We start from the raw sequence: 26,041 nt of genomic DNA on the forward strand, positions 1-26,041 counted from the left end.
AAGTTTTTATAATTATTTTTTAGAACTACTAATGGTCCAGAGAGCTTTCATAGGACGTACAATGGTCAGTTTTATAGCCCCCATCCTCCAACACACGTAGTTATATCAGTTTTAAAAGAAACACAAGCTCAAACTTTGACAATAATTAATTCAATTAAAAATCGTGTTGTACCCAATTCAACTGTATCGGTGTAGGTAAACAGATACCCGGAAATCAACTTCCTGTTTTTTTGTTTTTCGTATAATATGATAAATAATGTTTTGTACCATGATACCTATTGACCCATTAGATACATATAAAATGAATAACTTGTAAAATTACGCATGATTACATAGACATTAGACATACTTGTACACATACTACAACATAGTTGTCAAATTAAATTTTATTACGAATTTAATATTTATGTCTTTGATTTATTTGATTTTTTTTAAGATGGTTGAACTATCTTTATACTTAAATAGTCTAAAATAACAATTATATTCGGGTATACGACAGGAGACCTAATGAATGTATTGTAACACCGTCAGTTCGAGTATGAAAATTAGACCCTACGCTAATCAAGTATTTTTTTTTGTACCTTATATTATATTTCTTAACTTATCAAAATACACGTTAAAAAAATTTTGTGTAGGACAAAGTCCTCGCTTTAATGTACCACGTACGTGAATCAATGCTTTATCCTCACACAAAAAATTCCTAAATACGACATTGTTGAATAGTAGGTACCTATAATCAGTGGCACTGAGTACGTACTTATGGTGCAAACATATGGTCTTATATGCAAATGCACCACCTAAAATTGAGGGTGGGTACCTGAGTGACTAGGTCTATATAATTTGGTAAAACTGGCACTTAGTAGCCTAGTAGACCTTAGTAGGCTTTGTGTTTTAAATATTTTCTTAAGTTTTTGAATAATGAATTTTAGGTGGGTGGGTGATATTTTGTGAGAATTGAACCACCTTTTTTAACTGAACTCGGCGCCACTGCCTATAATAATTGTTTTTATTGGTTATAATAAAAATTAATATTTTTTCCATTTTATGAAGAATCAATGGTATTGGCTATAAAGTAGATTACATTGATCATAGAATTATATTCTGTATCAATGCCTCGAGAAAAATAAATATAGTTTTGCCTTTTGCGTCCTTGTAGTACTCACATTTTTACGACTATATCAAATTGTAACAACAAAATTGTTATGGAAACGACATTATAATTTATATGTACCTACATATACAACAGTTGGCAATAAAGGGCAAACTATAGATTTTTTTATTATAGTAATTGTAACATGAAACCAGTCAAAAATAAAAATTTGTACCCAACCAAAATTCAAATTATTACTTATAAGTGGCAAATGAAGTTTTACAGTTTTACTGCAATCGAATTTATTTTGATTTTATAATATAAATCATGATAAAGAAAGAGTAAAGACCTTTACCTACTCATAAAATCAATCAATTACGTAGGTACTCAAAGAGGCTATTTGATTTATGCTGTTATTACTTAGCACTATGTTGTACACTTGTACACAAAATGTAGTTTATAGTGCCAATCAAAAAATGTATTGTGCAACTGAGATGCCACAATAGCCAAGCCTGCACAAATAAATAATTTTTGTAACTAAAATATACCTTATATTGAATGATATAATAATAATAATAATAATAATAATAATAATAATATATATTATTTAAATTGTAGACAAAAATAAAATTAATTCTGATATGTTTATAAACACATACATTTATCCAAAAATTCTAGGGAGGGCTGAAGCTCACATTTCAAATGTATACAACAGAGGTTGAGAAGTATTCATACTCGATTCGATTTTAAACCAGAATATTATATTTTTGTATATGCTTTGTAACTCATTTTACATTTATTATAACTTATAATTTATGAGTGCTTGAAAATACGTTGTCAACATGATAACAGTGATATATGAATATGATAACTGTTATAAAAAGCGCTAGCGAATAATCATAGGCGGATAGGGTTGTTTTATATTACCGGGAATTGAATTCAAGGGCCCAGAACGAAAGAGCCCAAACATTTTTTGATCGCTTCGCTCGCAATACATTAATAAAAAAGTCTATATAATTCTTACTCTAATATTATTTTATTTGAATATAAAACTATTCAATCACAATTATTAATACATTTTTTTCTTTTAATAGAACACTTTATGCAGCCATCTTATCAATAATAGCATTGGGGTTAATTTTAGTTAACATTTCTTTTTCAATACTCATTAACATTAAACTTTCTAAATGCTCTTGTGACATTGAATGTCTTAAATAATTTTTTACATACTTATGTCATTAAAAGATCATTTTTGTAATTTTTTCTTTTCTGATCACCTCTCATGCATACGATACATTATTAATAGGTAATAGTAATATATTCATTATCCATAATATACATAGAAAACGGGCATGGACTAATTGCGCTTAAATACATTTCTCCCACCATGAATCTAACCCATTAAACATTATATCAAATCTGTTAAGGAAAATAGTAATTTTTCATTGTTATTATATATTATTTACAAAATATATAGAATGCACAGTAACACAAAACAATTATAGAAAACTTATTAATTAATATTTATTGATATTTAATAGGCAATTTGGCAGATATACTTATTATTCGATCGTACTGGAGTCTAGAAGATCTCTTTCGATTTGTCGAACGTAATAAATAGGGCTCGGAAGTTGATGCATTTTGCAGTTTTTTTTTTTTTTGGAACTTTTTAAACGATGCTCTCCTGACTACAAATGTATTTTATTAGCATGTGAATTTGAACAACTAATTTTTATTTTACATTTTTTGGTGTTTTTTACTTTTTAAGTCATTTTTCCACATTTCTAGTCGTTTTGACTGATTTCACATTAGTTTACTTCTTATTGTTTTTTGTCCGCCATTATGCCGATAACTTACTTAAAACTTTGAAATTACCACGGACTAAGATTAGTACCTATTAAATTTTATCTCACTAATTACAGTCGTCGTTGTCGTGTTGTAATGAATATTATTGTGCCTAATTTTTATTATTTTTTCCTAATATTTTCGAAATTCCGAAAATTAAAACGTCGCATAGTGCTTGTCTACGTCTACTATATTTAAATATATAAATATATTTTAATTTTTAAGGACATTTTTGTCATTTTTATGTCATATTTTGAGTAATTTGTAAGCGTTGATAAGTGTTTATAGAATTTTATAATAAAGTAGAGTACAATTTAAAAAAAATATATTTTTATTAATTTAAAACAAATAATTGTAATTTTTTAGGTCATTTTTTAAGGACATTTTTTGTCATTTCTATGTCATATTTATATATTTATATATTTTTAGGTTATTTTTTAATGTTTTTAAGGTCATAAACTTCCGAGCTCTAGTATTAAAGTAATAAATTAAATCAGTCTAGCTGCACCTGTCCCATTGTGTTCGAATGTCTTTTTCGGTTATCGGCTTATCGTCAGTGTTTTAAAAAATTATTTCATTAAAACATGGTGAGTTTAATCTCAAACAACGCAGAGATGAAGAAAAAATTGACATATATTCAACCAACGCCACATGCAGAACTATTGACTGTAGTAATTTCATACTCGTGATTCATACAGATGAATTCAATTCCACAATATAGATAATTCTACATAAATACTAATAGGTAATATTTTTATAAAATGTTATATAGAAATAAATTTGTAATTAATTTGTTATATATGTTAATTTTGTTTATTAAATATAATAGTTTACATAAATATTTTGTTTACAATTTTGAGAATTATTTACAATGTGTAATTTGAAGGGAGGTGCCACGTGGGTACTATCCCCTTATTTTATTTTTTTTGGCGTACCTACCCCTTCTATTTATTTGAAACAGAACGTTGTAACGCAACATTTATTAGTGAATTTGAAAATTGTCAGTTTTTCTGATGCAAAATAGGCCACAATATTAATTTGTACATTCGTACCAACCTTGTATGAAAAAAATAAGATAATTCGTATACCTTAATATTTATGTATCTTATTAAATTCTTAGTTTAAATTTATAGTTTTTTTTTTTATTCACTAATTTGAAGTTTTAAAAAAAATTATTAATAAATAAATGTTTTTTCTTTTTACATATTTTTTTAGAATAAATTTAATATTGTTTTGTATGAAGAGGGCGTGGGGGATTTACTCCCTCCCCCACAGTAATGTAATGGTTAATTTCATGTGAAATGCTCGTTCATCCAACATCCTTTGAGTTCCCTTTCTAGTATTTTTCCTAATAATACACTGATAATTTATATTCCATTTCAAAAAATGATATTGCACAGCCAATGTTGTTCTTTTTATAGTGTGAAAATTGGATTGTTTAATTTGGGCTAGTAGTTCTTGCCCTATAAATAGGTAGGTACATGAATATTGCCACCAAAGTCCCACTCCCCAGTTCTCTGCAGTGGCTTTGGGATTGGGGCACTAGACCACTGACCAGGGTGCTCGCTTAATATACTACCTATCGCAAAACGGTATCTACCAAAAAACTGTATGCATGTAGTATGCTACCTACCGTAGTTATTTTTATTTTATTTCATTGTATTGCAGAAAAAAAATTTGATTCATTACGATAAATTTAGATGACAATGTATCAAGTGATGCTGACGATATTGATGATCATCATTCAACTCAAAAAATTACGGTACTCGCATTTAAGGCATCCATGGATTTTTGGTATGTGTTGTAAATATATTGATGGTATTCTAGAACGAAGATTTTTTAAAGTGGAAACAAGAGATAAGGCAACTTTATTAGTTATTACCAATAATACAAAATGAAATAGTACTAGGATCAATTATTTATTCAGATCAATGGCGACCATATAATATTTCAAAAGATATAGGTTATCATCGTGAAACCGATCATTCCGAGTTTTTGTTGATCCTACAACGGGCGCACAAACTCATACGATCGAGTGTATATGGAGACATGTCAAAACTAAATACGAAATTAAAACCCGAGGAGCATTAGGTTTGTTAGACCGACAATTTAAAGAAGAATAGTAGGGTGGTCCATTAATACGCAACACGACTTATTAGAAGTTTTCTGGGATGATGGAAAAATAATATATAATTTATATTGTGTAATAATATATAATGACGTATATAAAAATATTATATAGTACTTTACAACGATAAATTAATAAATTATAATTATTTATTTTTTTATTTTTAGTAGGTATCATTTTACGGTAGGTGGCATACTACACTAACGAAATAGCGGTAGGTAGCATATTAAACGAGTACCCTGACCAGTGCTTCTCAATGGCCAGTACTATAATAACAATCAAACTGACCGGTTGTGTGTAAGTGTATTAATAATAAAACAAACTATATCGATTAATAATTGTTACACATTTACAATCAATTAACATTTTTTTTACAAAATGACCAAATTGGCATTGCTGATATTTATACAGGCTCTCATTATCACGGTAATGTACAAATATCATTATATACCTATAATCTATATATAAATAATTTTTTTTTGTAAGTTACCTACACATTTAGGCTGGTTAAAACTTTAATCCCTTTATATTGATAACTGTAATGACACCAATGAATTTATTGAATTTTCAAAATGTTTTTATTACATTGTGATGCGTGAGGAGTAACCAAGATTTTTTTATAGGGAGGAATAAACACTTTTAACTTGAATTATTGAAAATCAAAAACAAAACAAAACAAAAATACTGATTACATATTAACGTTGATTTTCCGTTAACGTATTTACTATTTTAAATAATTAAAATGTATAAGACAATTTCCATAATTAAATTTAAATATTGCAAAACAATATAAAAAAAAATACAGCCAATGGGGGAGGTATAGCCTCTTTATCCCCCCTTGACTACGCCACTGATGCGAAATCATATGCAGTATGCTAATCTGCATACCTAGGTACATGTTATGCATTTTGGAAATCACGAAAAATATGTTAAATTTTGTTTAAATTCTTGTAAAAAAATAATAGGTAGATAAATTATAATGTTTAATATTACAAACCTCATACATATATATTTTTATTTTCTTATTGCATTTAAATTAAATGTTATAGAATCTATATAACGATAATCATCTTGATAAATTTTAGTAATTAGAGGCCGAACTTTGATGACTTGAATTTTTTTTTAACCTCTTCATCTGCAACAATGTTTTCTTTGTTAAAAATGCTTTTCAAAAAACTTATTCATTTAAATAAATAATTTTTATTTTACATTTATTGATATATAATGGTAAAAGACGTTCACTGTTATTTCATTTTATAGGTTCGGCAGCCTAATTCCATAGCAGAATACACTTCTGAGAATGATTCATGCTGGGAAGAATATTTAAAGTCTCCAATTAGGAATATAACAAAAATAACAAGTCTGGTTAATGAAGATAATACAACCATATACACGACTTCAAGTTATAGGGAAGATCAAAAGTAAGTTAACGAATACATATGTATTATAATCCTATTAAGGCTTTTTTTTTAATATAATATTTTAATTTTTAATATGTATAACATAAGTAGGTACGGATATGAATGCAATTTTTTTAGTCGGCAATGTTTTTCAAGTATATGAAATCCGCTTCATGTATCAGAATTCAGAGCATTAAAACTTATACATTAATTTTGATTTTTTTTTAGCATTTATAAAAATATTTGACTAACTATTTTTTAGTTCATATATTATATACATATGCATTTTAAATAAAAATTAATTTTTCGAAATATTAATTCAGTCTCAAAAGTGATTTTTTCACCGATAAACGCTCAAAACCTTTTAAAAATGTTCAAATTTCATAGTATAAAATAAAAATTGAAAATCAATAAAATGAAAAAAAAATGTAGAAAATTGGACTATTACTGTAATTAAAATATATTTTTTTAGTACATTTTTGCTATTTTTTGAGCATGTTCAGTAGCTTGTAAGGCATTTAAATCCAGGTCCTAAATATAAGTATAAAGGTATTCCGAAAAACCCTTTGATATACCAATATACAACAAAGTACGAGGTGAGTATATACAATATACCATGCTTAATATTAGTATAAAGAATCACATATACTTTAAATTCACCAGAACTTTTGGCACCAAGTAAGCCAGGAATTTTTTCGAGAGGGAGTGTGGATAATATTTTTACTTAACAGTAACTTTTACATCAACATGTGGTATAAATTATACCTGATATACATCATTAATAATATTGTGAAATAACTATAATAAATTGTAACAAAATATAAATGTGGAATAATATTTTAGATTTTTTTGTTTTTAATTTAAACACAATAAACTTAATAGGTATTTTATATAGGTATTTATACAAGATATTAAATTTAGACAAAAATCAAAATAATTTATACAATAATTTTATACATTTTAGAAATGAACCTGTAGTTGATATTGAAAATATAAAAGTTATAGTTTTGCCAACAACTAGCTTAACAAACTCTTCATCAATTTTTGATCCAAATTCAATTGATACGAAAATTACATTGGTTTCAATTGACAAATTTATACCTGAACAAAATGTAATTGAGAAATGTTCATTAAATGACAATTATTGCATCAAAGTTGATAATTATCCAAGGTAAACTCCAAATAAAATTATTTTATTTTTTTGAAATATCAACCTAACAACTAATCTATCTCAAATTGTTTGTTTTTTTTCTTACGATTAGGGAAGATTTATTAAATCTTTTTAAAGCCAGCAAGTTTATGTCAACTAATTATTATTATGATACAGATGCTGTAAATGAAGTATAAACATTATTCCAAATTATGATACTATTATCTGTCTATTTATTTTATAAATAATAATAATGTATTTATATTTAAGGTAGATGAATTCGAACCGAGAATATCAGATAGTCTACTTCAATCATTCTGTCAGGCAAGAGTAAGTACCTTCCTATCTACCAATATTATTTTCCCCGAAGTATTTTTTATTATTTTATAACTTTATAAGTACAAGTACGTGTAGTCATGTCATTTAAATACTAAGTATACAATAGTATATTATGCATCTATACTAAATGAATTCAATTGACTTACAATAAAAAATAAATGATTATAAAATCATTAAAATTTGAAACTAAACAAATAATTTGGTACCTATTAAGTAGTTCAATAATTCAATATGATACTAACCAGCGCAATACGTACATCGGAAAATGTATTATTTTTACACTAGGTAAACATAATGTCATTGATTATACATGTAGGTACATTTTACCTATTATTAGTGGCGTAGTCATAGAGAGCAGTGGGCCATGCCCCTCTTGGCTGTATCAATTTAATATAAAAATTAAGTGTTATTGTTAATTTTTGAGTATGTTTATTTTAGTATTTTGGGTTTGCCCCCTCCCCGGCCATTTTAAAATCCTGGCTAAACTACTGCTTATTATTAATAATGTAAAAATATTTTTATTTTATTTTATAATCAGCTTCTAATAATCATTTCTAATATTTATTATTTTGTCGATAACTGTCTTTACTTCTTACATTATGTATTTAATTGTATCCCCAACAAAAGGTTCAAATTGGATTTTTGAGTTTACTGATCATAGTCAATTTTTTTTAAGTTCATCAAAAATGGTTTTTAAATTCCACCATTATCTCTCTATTCTTTGAATTTCAGTACTAGTTTTAGGGTCAATAAAAAAATTTATTTTTATTTTTATTTATTGTATATCAATTTCTAAATCTATGTCTATTTAGTTTGCTTTTCCAACTAATAATCTGACACCTGTTTAAGTTATATTTTGTCTTGCTTTGAAAAAGAAATTCGCCAATTTGAAGTAAAACCTAGGTCACTCATAGCAGTTATAGCCCATAGGTAATATCGTGATAATCAAACATTGAAATACAAACATCTTTACAAATAACAAATTACATAGATAAATATGAATTGTTTCAATTTATAACTTCATAATGACTTTTTAAGTTAATTTTTATATCTGATTTATTTTACATTAGCCTATAATATAATCTAACCATATCATTTTCACTATTTTGTAAAGAGATAGAATATTATATATAAATGTCCCATAGGTATATAAAAAGTTATTCCTAAAGTCAAGACTTAAAATATATTTGTGTATTTGTACAATGGTATTATCATCATTCATCATACAACTGAAAAATTCAACATTAAATTTTTAATTAGGTAACTTAAAATATTTTCTAGACAGAAACTATATATCCAGAAGTCGGTCTTACGATAAAAAACGAATGGCGTTATATTATACAAGATCCATCAGAAGACAAAGACAGTTTTAAACAAGGAATTCGGGTGGAGAAATGTATGTAAGTATCAAATTAACAATGTTTAATAATTTAAATTAATTTAATAATTTGTAGTGGTGTTGACATTCCATGCGCATTTGATGAAACTTTACCATTAGGATACACTTCAACATGTGTACAAAAATATATCTACAAAAGATTGATGACCATTAAAGGTTCTCAAGAATTTTACTATGATAGCTTTAAATTACCGTCTTGTTGTAAGTGCATGTATAGTATAAATGCTGATCTGTTAACTAGAATGGGTGGAGATTAAATATATCGAAGATCTTTTCACAACCTCTCAAAATTCAATAAAAACATGTTCAACGAAATAAATTAAAAATAAAATAAGATAGTTAAACAAAAATAAAAATATATTTATATATTGATCTATTAAATGTAATTCTGTAACACTGTGTAATACGCTTTGTCTCAAATAATTTATTTTTATAACTAAAATGTAAAACATTCAGTTGAGATATGATGTGAACTGAAATATTATAATTATTTATTTAGTAAATCTAATTTTTTTAATTTAATCTTTTTATTCTTGGATTTTTACCTTATTGAATCATACAGTACCCATCTAATTGGAATAAAATGCTTTAATCCCATATACTATATAGCGAGTACAATAAACTGTATCTATAATATGTTTTACCCTTGAACATTAATGCGGTTGTTGTACAATAAAGATTTAAAAAAATTATTTTTGCATAGGTACCGTATGTCAGGCCTTAGCTAATTTATAATGGCCAGTAGATATCTATGAAGATCGGAAAATGAAAATGTATACCTAATACAATTAAAAAAAAAAACAACGTATTATTTATATAGGCACTACGTAAATGGCCACTAAGTATAGGTAGGTTGGTATAAGTATATAACCTTCGCTAGAAAGATATACAGAATACCAGAGACGTGTAATAAAAAATAGAGGCTACTGTTCTGTTATAGAAAACTACGACTAGGTACGTTTATGAAAATGTGTATATTAAAAGCACATAAAAACACCACCAAGGAAGCTAAAAAAAATATGTATTATAATATAGAAATCGTACTGAAACTGGGTTTCCACAACGCCGTGTCATGTCACGTTCCATATAGACATATAGTAAAATGATATACCTAGGTAAAAATATATTATTCAAATAAAACGACACGATTTAGAGGAAACTGGAACTGATTTGATAATCTGTAAGAATATTATAATAATTATATCCATACTCCTATATTGTATAGGTACCTACTGAAATACTACTACTATATAGTACTATACCCACTGACTTCTATACTATCTAGGTAGGTATACCTATATTGAATAAGCAATCAAATTGTTTCGCCATTTTTTCGGTTTGCAGTTTGACATGATACCTTTACTGTGTTTGGAAAATATCTTTGGTAATTATTTCAATATATATTACATAAATAAAAAAATAATTGTTCGTTATTTTTATATTCATGGAACATTTTTCAACCCAAAACATGGAGGACGGTCTTTGATTATTTTTTATTGATTTTATTCGTCGTTACCTATCTTGTCTTGTATTAGTTGTATTATATAGAAATCCATGACTATATAGAGGCACAAACTAAGATACATATATACAATATATCTTAGTTCGTGACTACTTACCAAAGGTTTAACTTATCTATTCTAATCAAATCTATAAAAAATATCTAAATGTATCTGGCTGATTATATAGTTATATATCTGATGTAGATAGATACTAGATTATAAATACACAAGGTGATCGATATAATTCAAGGCCTAGGTGAAGACACGTAATTTCAATTCGAATATCTATTGTCAGTCGTTGATCCTACTTAGTAAATAAATTTATAATACACCTACACAAATAATGTTTGATGTATCTACGTAATATTGTAGTATACTGATATATCGTATTTTACATTTTAGTATTTTACAACTTCTCAAATACCTATTTGTGCGTAATAAGGAACCAAATTCATCATTTTACATAAAATATAATTTTATTTTGTCTATAATTTTGTCCTCATATATAAGCATGATGCAGTTTATAAAGGTAAGTGAATTTGAAATATTAAACGAAATTTAACATTTCATAAATAGGTAGGTGCATAAAATAGATACTTGTACCTACTCATTAATACTACTTAACGGATTTGATGTATCAACCATAATCCTAGTAAATCTGTCAAAACTCCATTCTGTATTTGTTACTAGATTAGTCACGTATAATATTTTTTTTTAATCTTTAGATAAATTTGTTTATATTTTTTTACGTGTTTTTTTGTACATATAATGTGTTTTTTTCCATTTACAATTATTTAAGTTACCATATTTTAGATTCTGAACGGAGTGATGTATTGATTTTACAATGAATAATGAATACATTTTCAAAATATTTTGACCTTTTTTAAGCCACTTATAGATAATTGAAACTTATCGTAGTAAAAAATAAATCAAAAATCGTTAGTCACAATTTTTGTTTATAAGCATTTAAAGTTCAAATGTTTACAAAATATATCAAAATCACGAAAATTTGCAAAGAATTTTGAAGTTGAAAATTCATAAAATTTTTGTGATTTATACTTAAGGTTCAAAAATCCAATACTAGGTTATCCATAAGTTTTCCTTCAAGTAACTGTAAAAAAAAATTCCATTGTCAATATAGAAAACATTTTATTTGAGCGTATGAAATTTAATTTTTTACGAAATCGCGTAAATTAACGATATATTACAATTTAAATATAGGTAATAATATAATATATCCAACTAATTATTATTGACTGACAAATCATCTCCATTCAGAATTGTTTTTCGTATACAATGATACCGGTCATTGCATTCAAACTTAACACATCCACACGATCAGTGACCAGTGACCTACTCTCCATCTCTACTATACAGCAGAGCGATACCCACTTGCCCACTTTTTTTAATTAAATTTAACTAGATATTATCTAGCAATATGTATATTGGATGGAATTCATAATAATATGCGACTGCAATGGTATAAAAAATAAAAATGTAGGTACCTATTAAAGAAAAATATTTCGCCGTAGGTACCAACCGGCTACCACTCTTTAGTTACCTACTTGAAAAAAAAAATATTATTTCATTTTGATTTACTTTTCAATTTTATTTTAGATACCTATTGCAAGTTGCAAGTCCATCAGCATCAGATTAATATAGTTTAAATACCTTGTGGTACGGTAATGGTAGCTTCAATCATATCAATAGATTACTGATACACTTAATGTAATTTTATAGACATACCTATAAATTATTAAAAATAACCGTTAATTTTGTAGGGAAAATTTCGTTTACACATAAAATACTCGCATTATCGATTCTTGCCATATTATCAATATGTTAAAATATTAATATTAATATTATACCATTTATACCTAAGATATAGATACAAATTTAATGTTATGTTATTATTTTTATTATTTCACATTTAGAGCTTTAAAAATATTCAACGAACTGTCACTCATGCAAATAAATTACATTTTAAATATTATCATGATCGTGACCCTAACAAAGAATCCGATTGTGCTGAAATGTGTTTACTCGGTAAGTTAATTTAGTATAATGAATAGCCAAATTTTAAATATAAGTAAGTTTTTTATGTGATTGTTTTTAAATTTTAATAACTGTTATTGAGTAGGTAGGTATCAGTAATTTAATCACATGTTATCTTTACCTTTAGAGTGTTCTCAATTAAATCCATACCCCGACGAATGTCAAACATTAACTGAAACGACTGAAACGTGTAATGAAAAATGTAGTGGATATCACAAGTATTCGTTTTACGACCTTTTAATTCAAACTGTTACTCATATAAAAACGCAGCCTTCTAATAAAGAGTACTTTGAACCAAAAGGTACACTCGATAAACAGGTTAAAATGGAAAATCAAACAAAATAATTGAGTTAAAATATAAACTATGCTTATAAACAATTAAATTGACTATGTATGAATATTGATGTAGGTATTATAAATTATACATGAATTTTAAAATTAATGAATTATGAACAGTGATATAAATACTTAGTACTGCAGAGAACTACTTAAAGTATGTATATATTATAGGTACCTATGTTAATTAACTTAACCTATGTTACTAAGCAGTATGTAATAAGTACCTATACTTATCTCATTTTAGAAAAACTACAGGTTTCTCCAAACAAACTGGCAAGCAGATCATATACTGTGGCTAGAGATATGTGCTTAGTATATTTTTATAATAATTTTTTTTATATTTAATACTAGCTGTCGTCATGTACTTCGTCGCCCGTACAAAAGGGCAGTGGTCGTTTGGGCGAAGGTAGGTAATAATTTTGACCATAGACTGGGCGACTATCATTTGTAGGTACCGTTTGGGTGAGTGAAATTATTTTTACCTATATGCAAGGTAAAAACCTGGTGACAGGTACGGATATTATTGCTAATCATTATTAATCACTATTATCGAAAATGTAAATAATTAATTGTTGAATGTTTATTATTATGAACATTTTCATATAAAGCCAATAGATTACTTTAAAATGTACTAATTATATTATTTATAACTTTTTGACTGTAGATTACTATCTACCTATATAATATTATTAATATCTATACCAATATATTTTTTTTAAATAGGACTTTTTATTAATTATTTATATTTTGTATGATTTTGTTTAATTAATTGTTGACTGTTGAGTGTATATTATAAGCATTTTCATACGGATTTTTAGTTGAATAAACCCTAGCCCAAACGGTAATCGGTATATAATTATTCACCCAAACAGACCATATTTTAGGTCAATTTGTACAAACGGTCTACGCTCGTACAAAATGCACCCGTGTTATAAGTTTGGTTGCCTATAATGCTAACAATGCTAATCGTTAGTGTAAGGATAAAAACTATTTTTAGTTTTCTGATTTGGTGTATAGATGATATCTCTAACATATCAATTTTACATAACTGTACCGTCTAGTTGCATTTTTTCAATCGATTAACCGATTATGTATCATTCGTTACAAATAATTTATTATTCGAATAATCGATTAAATATTCGCACAGCCTTTAAACATAATAAAGAGGTAATATACTTGAGCTCTGTCGGTGTCTTACGCCTCAGAACCATTCATATCTACACGCCGATAAAATACACACATAAAAAAATATTCTAGTAACCGCGGCAACGCATGATTATTATTATTATTATTTTTTTAATATTTGTGGGTGAGCCACCCTTTACACCTAAGGGTATGAAAAATAATTTACATCACTCTCTGAGACCTACTTAATATACAAACAAAATTTCATGAAAATCGGTCAAGCCGTTTCAAAGGAGTTTGATAACAAACATTTTCAATATTGTGACACGAGATTTTTATGTATTAGATTATTTATAATTTTATTAACAATATAAAAGTTGGTCTATCTACTTCTTCTTTGGAGTAATTTATATGAGAAATATTAAGTATTATATCCCAATAAATTTAATTAATTATAACTATGTACAATTTTAACACCCATACAATAAATCAACTAATTAAACAATTTTTACATAAAAATAAATAACTATTAAATAAGTTGATCATCCAGTCATAATGTGTTCCCCATTACATGTTAAAGACTTGGCACTTATATCCAACATACCAATCAATAAACATTAATTTGTATGTGCAGTAATTTTAAACGTAGATTAATAGCTGTTCTTTCTATCTTTTTGTTTATTATTTATTTCCACCTTTAATTGATAGTATATAAAACTTATCAGTGCTTATATAGCATATTCAATGATATATTGGACTTCTCGAAGATCTGCTGATTACTACAACCCTGATTCACTACAAAACTACTGTAATGGATGATTACGTGTGATATTTGATGGAAACTTATAATGGTATTTGAAGACCTTGATTGTTGTTGACCTGCTATACAATCGACCAATCAATTATTATTATGTCCGATTTGCATAAGATATATAATACTTACCTATGATAAATTGTATTATTACTTTAGCATATAACTTATATAGATACCTAGTTATGATGTTACGTGTATAATGTAGTTATACAAATATATACAGGGATTAAAGGGTTCTTACTCAAGGTGAGTCAATTTTATTTTTATACTATGAAAAGTTACCTAGTTATTGAGTTTTTATTTAACTATTATACAGCTGGGTACACCTTGTAAAAACCAATTTTATTTTAAAATTAATAGTATTTTTTAACATTGTTAAATAATCTTTAATGATTTTTATAATATTATAATGATAATAATGCTGCTTAAGTTTACACTGTTTACAGTGTAAATCGTATTAATAATTTATTTTTTGACACTACTCACATATATATTAAAGTATAAACCACTATTTCTGTAATTTTTTTAAAGCATACCTCATAACCTTAAATAACAAATACATAGAACAATAGTTATTTAAAAATTAATACTCAATAATTTTACATAGTTATATTTTTATTAAGTTGTTTATAAATTATTAAAAATAATTAGCAATAAAAATGAATTTCAGAATTGTATATTTTGTTTGCAGTCAAATATTCCTACAATAAAGAACGGGGACAACTATGTTTATAAATATTAACATAAAAATACATATGTTTATGTTTTTACAGCAATTGTAAAAACACTATTGTAAAAAATAATATGGTTGTACGTAATTTTTATCTTTTTCTCTTCAGTTTGATGATACACTTAGGACAATACCACTTTCCATGTGGTGGATTTTTAATACCAACACATTCATAATGAAACCATTCATGTGGGCACTAGAGCAAGAAATGTGAATTATTTAGAATATTAAATATTTTTATAAATTGCCATAATATACTAGATTTATTTTCACACAATTATACATACCTTTTTATTATCACAAGCCACCATTGTACCATAAGCTATTTGATTACATAAACAATATTGGGGTTCATTAGGATCAATTAGTTTATCTTCATCAATTGATTTTTCTTTACATACAATTCCTTCTCTAAGTATACAATTTTTCAAAAAATGATCAAAATTAAAATTATCAGAGATAGGTAGATGTTAATATTTTTGTATTTACTTTTTATTTTTTTTTATTTGGTTACTACTAGATTTAATAAATTCTGCGGTTTCTTTACTAGTAGGAAATGCTTTTAATAAAAAATCCGATTTGTCTTTAATTTGGTCATGATTGATTGCATCAAAAAATTCTTTTGATGACCTACGCCTACAAGACAACTGAAACAGATACAATATGAATATTTATATTTAAAAATATGAAAAAGACAAACAAATTTATTTTTGGAGAATATATATAAGCATATAGGATTATTTGTATTTAAAACAAACTAACAACCACTAATAGTTTGTAAACGTCCCTTGCGTATCATCTAAATTAGTAATTAATAATTCCTACAAATATTTTACATTTTGGTAAATAAAAAATGAAGGAAACTGCCTTGATATATATACCTTAGTAATACAAATAGCTATCCTTAATTTACTCAGGATGTAAAATATATTTTTAATTAAAAAGTCGATTATCAAGGCACTTTAAGTCATAAGTTAAGTTACATTTTAGAATATTGTTAAACTAATATTTTTTACAATGTTTGATAAATAATTTTTTTATTAAATTAGACTAATAACTTTTATATTAAAAATAAAATAGCTAATGTATTATTCAATATTTTAAACCACTTCTAACTATGTTAAGGAAAAATAGTAAAAGCTCTTCTAAAGAAATTTTTCATTATACCTTTTGAGAAGAAACAATAGCTTCAGGCCCAACTGCTGTAAATGCTGAGCAGCCAGATCCCATAGTTAAGGATAATGGAAATGGAGCCATTTGAGAATTAACAGAACTTGTATCAGGTTGAAAATATGATACTAATTCTTCACTACTAGATACATTCGAAGCTACCTCAATAAATTTTTGATTGACACTGCTAACACTATTTAAGACTTCTTCTATTTCTACAATAACAAAACCAAAGATAATGATTATTTAATACTGTTAACTTTTAAATATAAAATTATCTAAAGTGAACATAACACGAATACCAGATAAGGTTATGCGTTATCGGTAGATTTATATATCTAAGTTTTGTATTTTAGTAATTTTATATTTACTAAAATACTAAATTTAAATATAACACATACAAGTTGAAAATATTACATAAACAATAAGTATTTTTTATTAATGACAAAAAAATTACAAGTTAACTCAAGTGAGTTATTTAAAAATTTATTTATTTATCTAATATCCATAAAAAATGTTAATTATATTATAAAACAAAACAAAAAACAAAAATATTCTTAGGACCCAATTAAATGAAGTATTTGCAGTAATAAATTGTATACTTATTAATTAATAAATATAAGTAGATTTATGTTAAATATCTTGGAAAGTGAATTGTAATATGTATAAGTTAGTGAAAAAAAATTACCTATAAAAAAAACAAATAAAACACAAACAATTTATCATAGGTAATTTGAAATATTAGAAAGGATTTATTTTTATTTTGTGTAACTTAAATAAATATAATCAAAAATGTAGAAAATTTGTTTACAAGTAAGCTTTGTGTTAATTTAGTTTATAACCAGTTCTTAAAGTATGAATAGGTCAAAAGGTATACATAAAATAGAATAAAATTTATTTCCAAACCTGTATGATAGATTATAAAGATAGAATAGTATAATACTAGTTATGTTTATATTTTTTTTAAATAAATCAAGTACTGTATATTTTTTTTCTTTCAATTTTTATAATATTTCCATTAAACAAAATAATTACTAATATATTTAAATTAAATAACTTTTTTAATTATATTTAATGTTAATATATAACCTTATTATATATATTTTTAAATTATTTCCCTTGAGTTTTTGACTATATTTTAATATCACCAAAATTGAGTAGGTCCTCTGATTTTCACACTTATTAGGTAACAAGTAATACTGTTTTTTTAACAGTATTGCACAGTCAAATAAAAAAAAGAAATTAATAACAAGATTACATATAATATACATACTTTTCATAAGAGCATAAAAATTCTTAACCAAAATATAACAGTTGATTCCAATAAAATCACATAATTATTTAGTGCGATTATTTCCATCACTATTTTTTATTGTAAATGATTGGCTACTGAATCAAAATAATATATAATTCTACATTGGTATACAATTATATAACTAGCTTAGGCAAAATAATAAAAATGTATTTGAAATGAATAAAGCAAAATCATATAAATAAAAATGTATTCAATTTATAAATAAATAAAACATTGTCAATAAGTATTTTGTTTTTAAAATATCCAAATGTTTACACGATAATTGATAAAAAATAAATATAAAAAGGTAGTATCATTAAATACAGGAACTGGCAGAAACACACATGGTACGTAGCTTGATTTTTCAAATGCATAAACTACCTACCTCCAAAAAGATATCTGTTTGTTTCATACTTATTCTCTTTATAATTGGATGTATTGCTTTGATCTGAATCTAAAATTCCTAAGAATAAAATATAAATTTATATTACAAAAATATATAATTTAAAACTAATTATCATAATTAAATAATAGATATAATTTTTATTTTCTAAAAATAATTCATTACAAACTACAAAACAAATCTTATTTATTAAATTATTACTTTTTTCTATAAGTTCAGTAATTCCGCTTTTATCAGCTTCCAATTCAGTTTTAAATCCATGTAACTCAAGATCCAATCGTTTTATGTATTTTTTCATTAGATTTTGCATTTCATTAGCAATCTGAAGTTTTGAATCTAAAATAAAGAATGTATAGAATAAAATAATCAAAATGCATCATTAAAAAAAGTTTACCAGATTGTTTAAGAGCTTTGTCGCCTTCTTTCATAAGTGCATTAAATTTTTCCTTCAAATCATCTGGATTCATAGTGTCAGCTTTAGAAAATAAAATATCTACGTTTTTTTTTATACTGTTCATAGAATCTGAAATCAAGTATATAATAATATAATGATTAATTTTGCCAATATCTAATAGTCAATGTTAATTAAAATATTGCTTTTCTATTCCGGCAATACATTACATTGATATTCATAATATATTTATTTTAAAGCCACATCAACAATAATTTATATCATAACAAACCTTTGTAAATTAATTTAAACGGACAGAGGTTATTATTCATTTAAAAAAATTGTATAGAATTAAAACTATATCCATTAAAATTAAAATCTTGAGAATAGACAAAAAGATTAGACATATTAATTTTACATTATAATATGTGCTGACAAATTCTATTGTTGAATTATAAACAAGAATTAGATTTAAATAAATAGCTTTATTTTACAAAAATATATTATATATTTATATACTGTATTATGTATGTTAAATTAGATAAATAATTAATTTATAATGTACTGAATTACTAATAATTCCATATTATCATAAGTTTTTATGAATCACTATCAATTTTAAATATATTAAATAAAACATTAAAACAATGTATAAAAACTAGATTAATATTCAACTAGATATTTTATATTATTAATGTTAGATGTAACTCAATATTATTCTGATTTATAGGTAATAAAATAATCAAAAAAAATAAAAATAATAATAAAAATACACTATACTGTAACCACTCAGCAGTATTAAATTAATAACATCAGTACCAAAATTTAAGATTAAATCCATTACGTTATAAGCATATAGTTTAGTAAGTTTTATTTGTGGAAGATCCATATTATAGTACTTGAACTAATGATAAATTATGAATGATTATTAAAAATAATTGATTCCACAATGCATTGATACTTATTTTTAAATGTTGTATTATTTGCTAATATTGTTTTGTAATCATTTTAACAAATTTTAAATATTTTAACTTTTTAAAATTATCAAAAACTATAATCTACTAATTTATTATGAACAGTTTGAGCACATACTCTGATGACAATATTGCATACAACAATACAACATATTATAATAACAAAAATAAACCATTATAACATACAAAATAATAAAATACTTAGAGGTGCTAATATATTTTACATTATATTTCATTACATTTCTCGTCAGATAGGTACAATGTCAATTTTTTTGTTTTAATAGTGTCATTATAGTAGCATGTTTAGTAGATGATACTACACAAATATTAATTGCTAATTGTTAATAGTTAAAATCACTCAATTATTATGATGATATAAAGAAATGTCTGTTCTATAAACATTCATAATTATCTGATTTGACAGTTATTTATAGCCCAGCAAGTAGAAAATGTACTCTTTTGAACTCTAGTTGAAAGAAAATACTTTCCAGGCTGCGGAAGCAGAAAAAGGTAATTTCCCACAACTTTTATTGGCGTTGAATATTTAATTTTTGTTGCAGTTATGAGAAAAAATAAAGCACAATAGTGCAGTGAAATATATTATGTTTAAGTTATGCCATTTAAAACTGAAACTAATAGCTCCTTTAATTTATAAATGAAAACCTAATAAATTATTATTAATATAATTAATTACATACTTTCTACTTGCGAGTCCAAATTTCCAATTTCTGCTGTGCGATTTTTTATTTCTTGCGGTAAGAGTTCAAGTTCTTTAACAAAAAATTATTACGTTAATTTTACGATTGTTTTCAATTTAAAGTCAAGAACATACTTTCCAGAAAATCTTCCAAATAAAACATGATGATAATTAAAGTCACGAGAAATAACTACGATTAACGGAGTAAACGATATTATTATTTATTTTGATCTTAATAAAAACGAGATTGTATATATTATATAATATCCTGTATTTTTTTATTATCGGAACGGTCAATGAACTGAACCAAAAAACGTGGCTCCACCGTTTCTGAAGTGATACTACAACACTAATGATAGGCTATTGTAAACAATAAAAAATACTGATTAATAAATAAAATTCGCAATATTAATATGTTTATCAAATTGCAAATAGGTGTGCGGTAGTAAGGTAATAGGTACAATCGAAGACTGTTTCCATGTTCCGATAAATTATTGTCAGTCGTGCATTTATATAGGTAGTGCATAGTGCAATGAACTTGCCGATAAAGTTCATTATTATAATACTTATTAGTATCATCGTGGACTTTGGCAGCCACTATTAACTATTATCGAATTGCCCTTATCATTGGACAGCCGCCAGAATATAAAATTCAAAATTAACTAATACATTATGACGTGTTGTCTATATTTAGTAAGTGCCTAGATAGAATTATTGTTTTTTATGAATGTTACCATAATTTGTATTATTACACAATATAAAAATTCAATATATACTTACTTTTCTAGACCATAAACCATTAATCCGACTACATTTTATCCACAAATATTAATATTCGTACAAAAATGTGTAACAAAAATTATTTTTTCTACGATTATTCTGTTGTGAATAGAAACTTTTTTAATGGACAACAGGAACTTTCTTTACAACTTGCAACGGACCCATAGTGATCAAAAAAATAATAATAATAATAATCCTTAATTTTTTTCTTAATATCGTGTAACTCTTAAACCAGACTTAAACCATATACTGATTTTTCACATAATAACTCAGAAATAAAATGTAAAATAACAAATAATAATAAGCATTCAACAATTTCACATAAGCTGCTTTTGACGTTTTATAATATTTCTTATTGTAGAAAAACAATTAAAAATATTGCAAAACAAACAATTATACAGATAATCCAGTAATATTGTAATACCGCTTGGAAGATACCTATATTTAAAGTTTGGAATTTATTTTGAGCATAAAGACCACAATTCGATGTTCAACTTTGACTTATTTCATTGTTTATTCATTTTATAGTAGCTATAAATAAATCCAATTCCTAACTATAATGTAAAAAATTCCTTTTCAATACAAGTTTTTAATTTTTTTCTTTATAAATTAAGCTTATATATTTTTAGATATTATATAATTATTTATTTTACTTTCTAGAAATAAAGTTATTTCTCTAATTGATTTTCTAGATACGTTTTTTATAAACTTATATTATAATAACGATTCATTATTTTTCCAAATTTTTAAAAATGTTTAGATGAAGAAAATCAAAAAACTTTTAAATTTTAAATGAAAAGATTCACCCGCAACAAGTTGGTACCGCTTTATACACCGATTCAACAATTTCAAATATTTAGTTTTTGTGATTTAAAATGTACACATTACATATTATTTACAAACGAGACACTGATAATTTTACTTATAGCACACCTATATGATTACGTATCTATATCTATTTATTTTATTTTATCAACCATTAACAGACAGCAGTGTGGTTTTCCGTCTAAAAGCGTCACAATGAACACATTTTAAAATATATCGATATTGGATAAATCAAGATAATCGTTGAAATGTAAAGTGCTCAATAATCTACCTAGCACTAATGCGTTTCAACATAAATAACTACCTACCTTATATATCTGTCCGTAACTACATTAAATGTATATATTATTCTTTTCAGTGAGCGTATTGCTCATACGCACATTTATATTATGTTATAACATAATACCTATATACATAGAGAGATGATGTCGTCAGTTTAAGAGTATTATCGTTTAATCTCAATGCATTATTCAGTAGGTAAGTAGGTAAAAACCGGTACTATATACAAGGGCGTCCTTCACGGAATGCATTGAACTTGCTCACAAGTGTCAGTGTATGTATTGTACATTATTTTGTAGACTATACTACTACAGAGATAATGTCTTACAGTAAATAAGATTTACATTTTACTAGTAGGTACCTGATAAAAGTACAGTTATTTTATTTATTAAAACCGAAGACAGCACTTCTCTAACACATATACTTAATAATATTTTATGGTTTTCGAATCGAACTTATCTATTAGCACCTATCTACTTTTAAAGATGAAAATGATTTTTGTTTTAAGCTTCAACTATCCATATTTAAACATTTATATTTTTTCAAACGTTATGAATATTTTAGATACATTAAGTACTAATTTTCTTAAACTATCTACTAAATTTCTTTCTGCTATAAGCATTAAGTATCTATATTATTTTTAACAGAAATGTCTAATATTCGTGATTTATATATAATACATTAAATTTATTTTTAATTTTTTTTTCATTATTTTGTTTAAATGATCCTACAGTATTTTGATAATGAAACAATCGACTTATATATTGGTGGTTAGATATTTAGTGAACATTTTTAGGTAGATTATACTGATTACCTATGTAGTACATTAGTTTTTTTCTAGAAGCCAGTAATTCATGATAAATATAGTCACCACGTTTAATAATTTAAAAAATGTATTTTATTCATTTATTATAACCTACCTACTTTTACCAAAGGCACCTATACTAGTTTTTAAATAAATTATTAATATATTTTTTTTATATATTATTCTAGAGTTTGGTAAACTCTGGTAAAAGTCTGGTTCTTGGTGGCTTGGCAGTTAGTAGGTCCAATAGTACAATAAAAATAATTATTACTAGGCCAGTTATAATAATAAAAAATAAATGCCATTCTTGTATTTTTTCTTTAACATATTTTTAATTATTATATAATAATCATAATCACAAAGTACTTATTTACTAAATTATATTTCCTTTAAATTTAATAGCGCTCTGTTCGAGGTAGATACCTACATACTGAAAATTGAATCTTGAAATGCATTTCACATGTGAAATTGTTATTAAATACCTTCTAATATATTATATCATACATCAGTGTTTCTTGTTTTTGTTAATAGTGGATGAAACACATCGATAAAACGAGAGACACTTATTATTCATCAGACTTTAGCGTTATATTATATAACTTTACTTTAAGCTAATCATCTTATGGTTTTTATAGTTTTGACCTATAATATTTGAAATAAAATATCAAAGAAATAACTTTTGTTGTGTAGGTAGTTATACAACATTGTCAATATCGATTACACAATATTAGTGAATAAACATACAATATATTGATTATACTTATTACCTGTTATAATTAGATTTCTTATTACTATTTCATTATTTTACGTTCTTATTTAATACCTACACGGCTACACATATCTATCAGCTACTATTATAATAATATAGAAGCTGTAAATTAATGAATATCTGTTATTTCTAATTTTGGACAAATACTCTCGCCAGACAATATATTTTATTTATTTAAATCAAATACAGTTACTTTTTAAAACTGGTTTCAAGATCGAACGATTTATATTGGAAACTGCCGAATACAAGTTTTTTATGCATGTGTGTGGTCTATGCAGGATTTTTTTTTTTCAATAGCATTTTATAAGTTCGGTCATAAATAATGTCAATTGTGTCGTACTAGTTGTACTACTTTACTACGATCGGACATCGGACAAATAATCATAATCATTATAGCTAGATACCTATAATATATTAGTGAACCAAAATGCCTTAATACCTACCATTTTATAACATTCAAAGTAAAACACAAAAATACCATTCACTGTTATCTGTTAAATAGCATCATGGTTTTAGGGAAAGAGCAGTATTGTAGGTACTTTACCTACTAACCACATTATTTTATTTTCAAATCCAATTTGTGTTTTTCAGATTTTTATTTGGGGTTTGTAATTTATATATCTATATATATTATATTATAATGTTAGTGACTAGCCAATACAATGAATTGAGGCCATAGACTCATAGTCTTTGTTGACTCGTTGTAAATACTGTTAGGTACCTACCTACCTCCATACGTCCCGACTCATTGATTCATGCATCGACGCAGGAATTAAAACGTGATGTATTAAGTATAATATTATATTTATTTAACATTCATTTATAAAATACAATAGAAAGCTATTAGGTGGTGAGTGGTGTTATGACCTGACTTTGAGTACTGATATTTAAGACCGTTAGTACTTTAGTAGTGTTTCGAGATGCTTTTGAATGTCTCAAATACCGCTGTCGGTCGAAGTCTTGCTCTTGTCTCTCTTTTATATAATCTCATCATTAACGACATTAACTATTAAGAGTGTTTGTCGTGATGATGGCGACTTCAGACTTGACTTTACAAGGCGGATTTTGGGGTCCGTTGTATAATTTAGTATTCTTGTCGATTCGTATCCCTATCCGTGGTCATAGAGTTTCGACTTTTCCAAGAAGAGACGTGTGAAAATACTTAAATAATTTAATTAAAAATAAAAATACATAGTATGTCCACTACACTTTTCATTCTGACATCAGTATGCTTGTGATGTTAATTGCCTCATTAATTGTATAAAATGTGTTATATATTATATAAATGATTCATAGAGAGGTATGTAACAATACATTAAACTATTAAAATACCCGAGGTCCCGAGTCCTACAGAGTGTACTTAGTTTGTGTTTGGCTCGTTTTTTAAAATGACCGTTGTTACACCTATACATTAAACATTTAGTCCTATTTATGTATATAGTTTGGTCTGGTTTCATTTATAAACATAAGTACCATAAATATTTAAATAAATTTTTAAAACTTTGTATAGGTACGCGTAAATAAAAATAATAATGATTAATAAAATATTTTGTTTGAAGCGAATATTTACCTATTTAATAAGTTTATAGAAATTAAATTTACATTCATTATTCATATTTACAAGCCTACAAGGCTACAACACTATATACCTACCTACTATGTCACTATAACAATACCAACCGGTTACACCACGTATACAAATATTTAATTATATAGATAGTAGTGGTAGTATGAGTAA

The 26,041-nt window shown here is 25.6% G+C and overlaps 2 protein-coding genes across 2 annotated transcripts; one reads left to right on the forward strand and one right to left on the reverse strand.

The window, feature by feature from the left end:
• Positions 1-3,549: 3,549 nt before the first annotated feature.
• LOC132925615 (uncharacterized) lies at positions 3,550-9,608 on the forward strand. The gene is made up of 7 exons (XM_060989995.1): positions 3,550-3,606; positions 6,324-6,484; positions 7,428-7,634; positions 7,726-7,804; positions 7,884-7,943; positions 9,234-9,352; positions 9,407-9,608. Exons 1-7 carry the CDS (start codon positions 3,550-3,552, stop codon positions 9,606-9,608), a joined length of 885 nt encoding a protein of 294 aa, XP_060845978.1.
• Positions 9,609-15,846: 6,238 nt separating this feature from the next.
• Positions 15,847-21,316, reverse strand: LOC132926264 (inhibitor of growth protein 3-like). Its single transcript, XM_060990599.1, has 9 exons — positions 20,981-21,316; positions 20,847-20,918; positions 19,178-19,306; positions 18,985-19,119; positions 18,766-18,843; positions 17,084-17,301; positions 16,406-16,563; positions 16,204-16,327; positions 15,847-16,112 (listed from the first exon to the last, which is right to left on the reverse strand). The coding sequence occupies exons 1-9, from the start codon at positions 21,006-21,008 to the stop codon at positions 16,008-16,010; spliced, it is 1,047 nt and encodes a 348-aa protein (XP_060846582.1). The 5' UTR covers positions 21,009-21,316; the 3' UTR covers positions 15,847-16,007.
• Between the last annotated feature and the right edge of the window lie 4,725 nt (positions 21,317-26,041).

The sequence above is a fragment of the Rhopalosiphum padi genome, chromosome 3 (genome assembly GCF_020882245.1).
Source record: "Rhopalosiphum padi isolate XX-2018 chromosome 3, ASM2088224v1, whole genome shotgun sequence".
Lineage (NCBI taxonomy): Eukaryota > Metazoa > Arthropoda > Insecta > Hemiptera > Aphididae > Rhopalosiphum > Rhopalosiphum padi.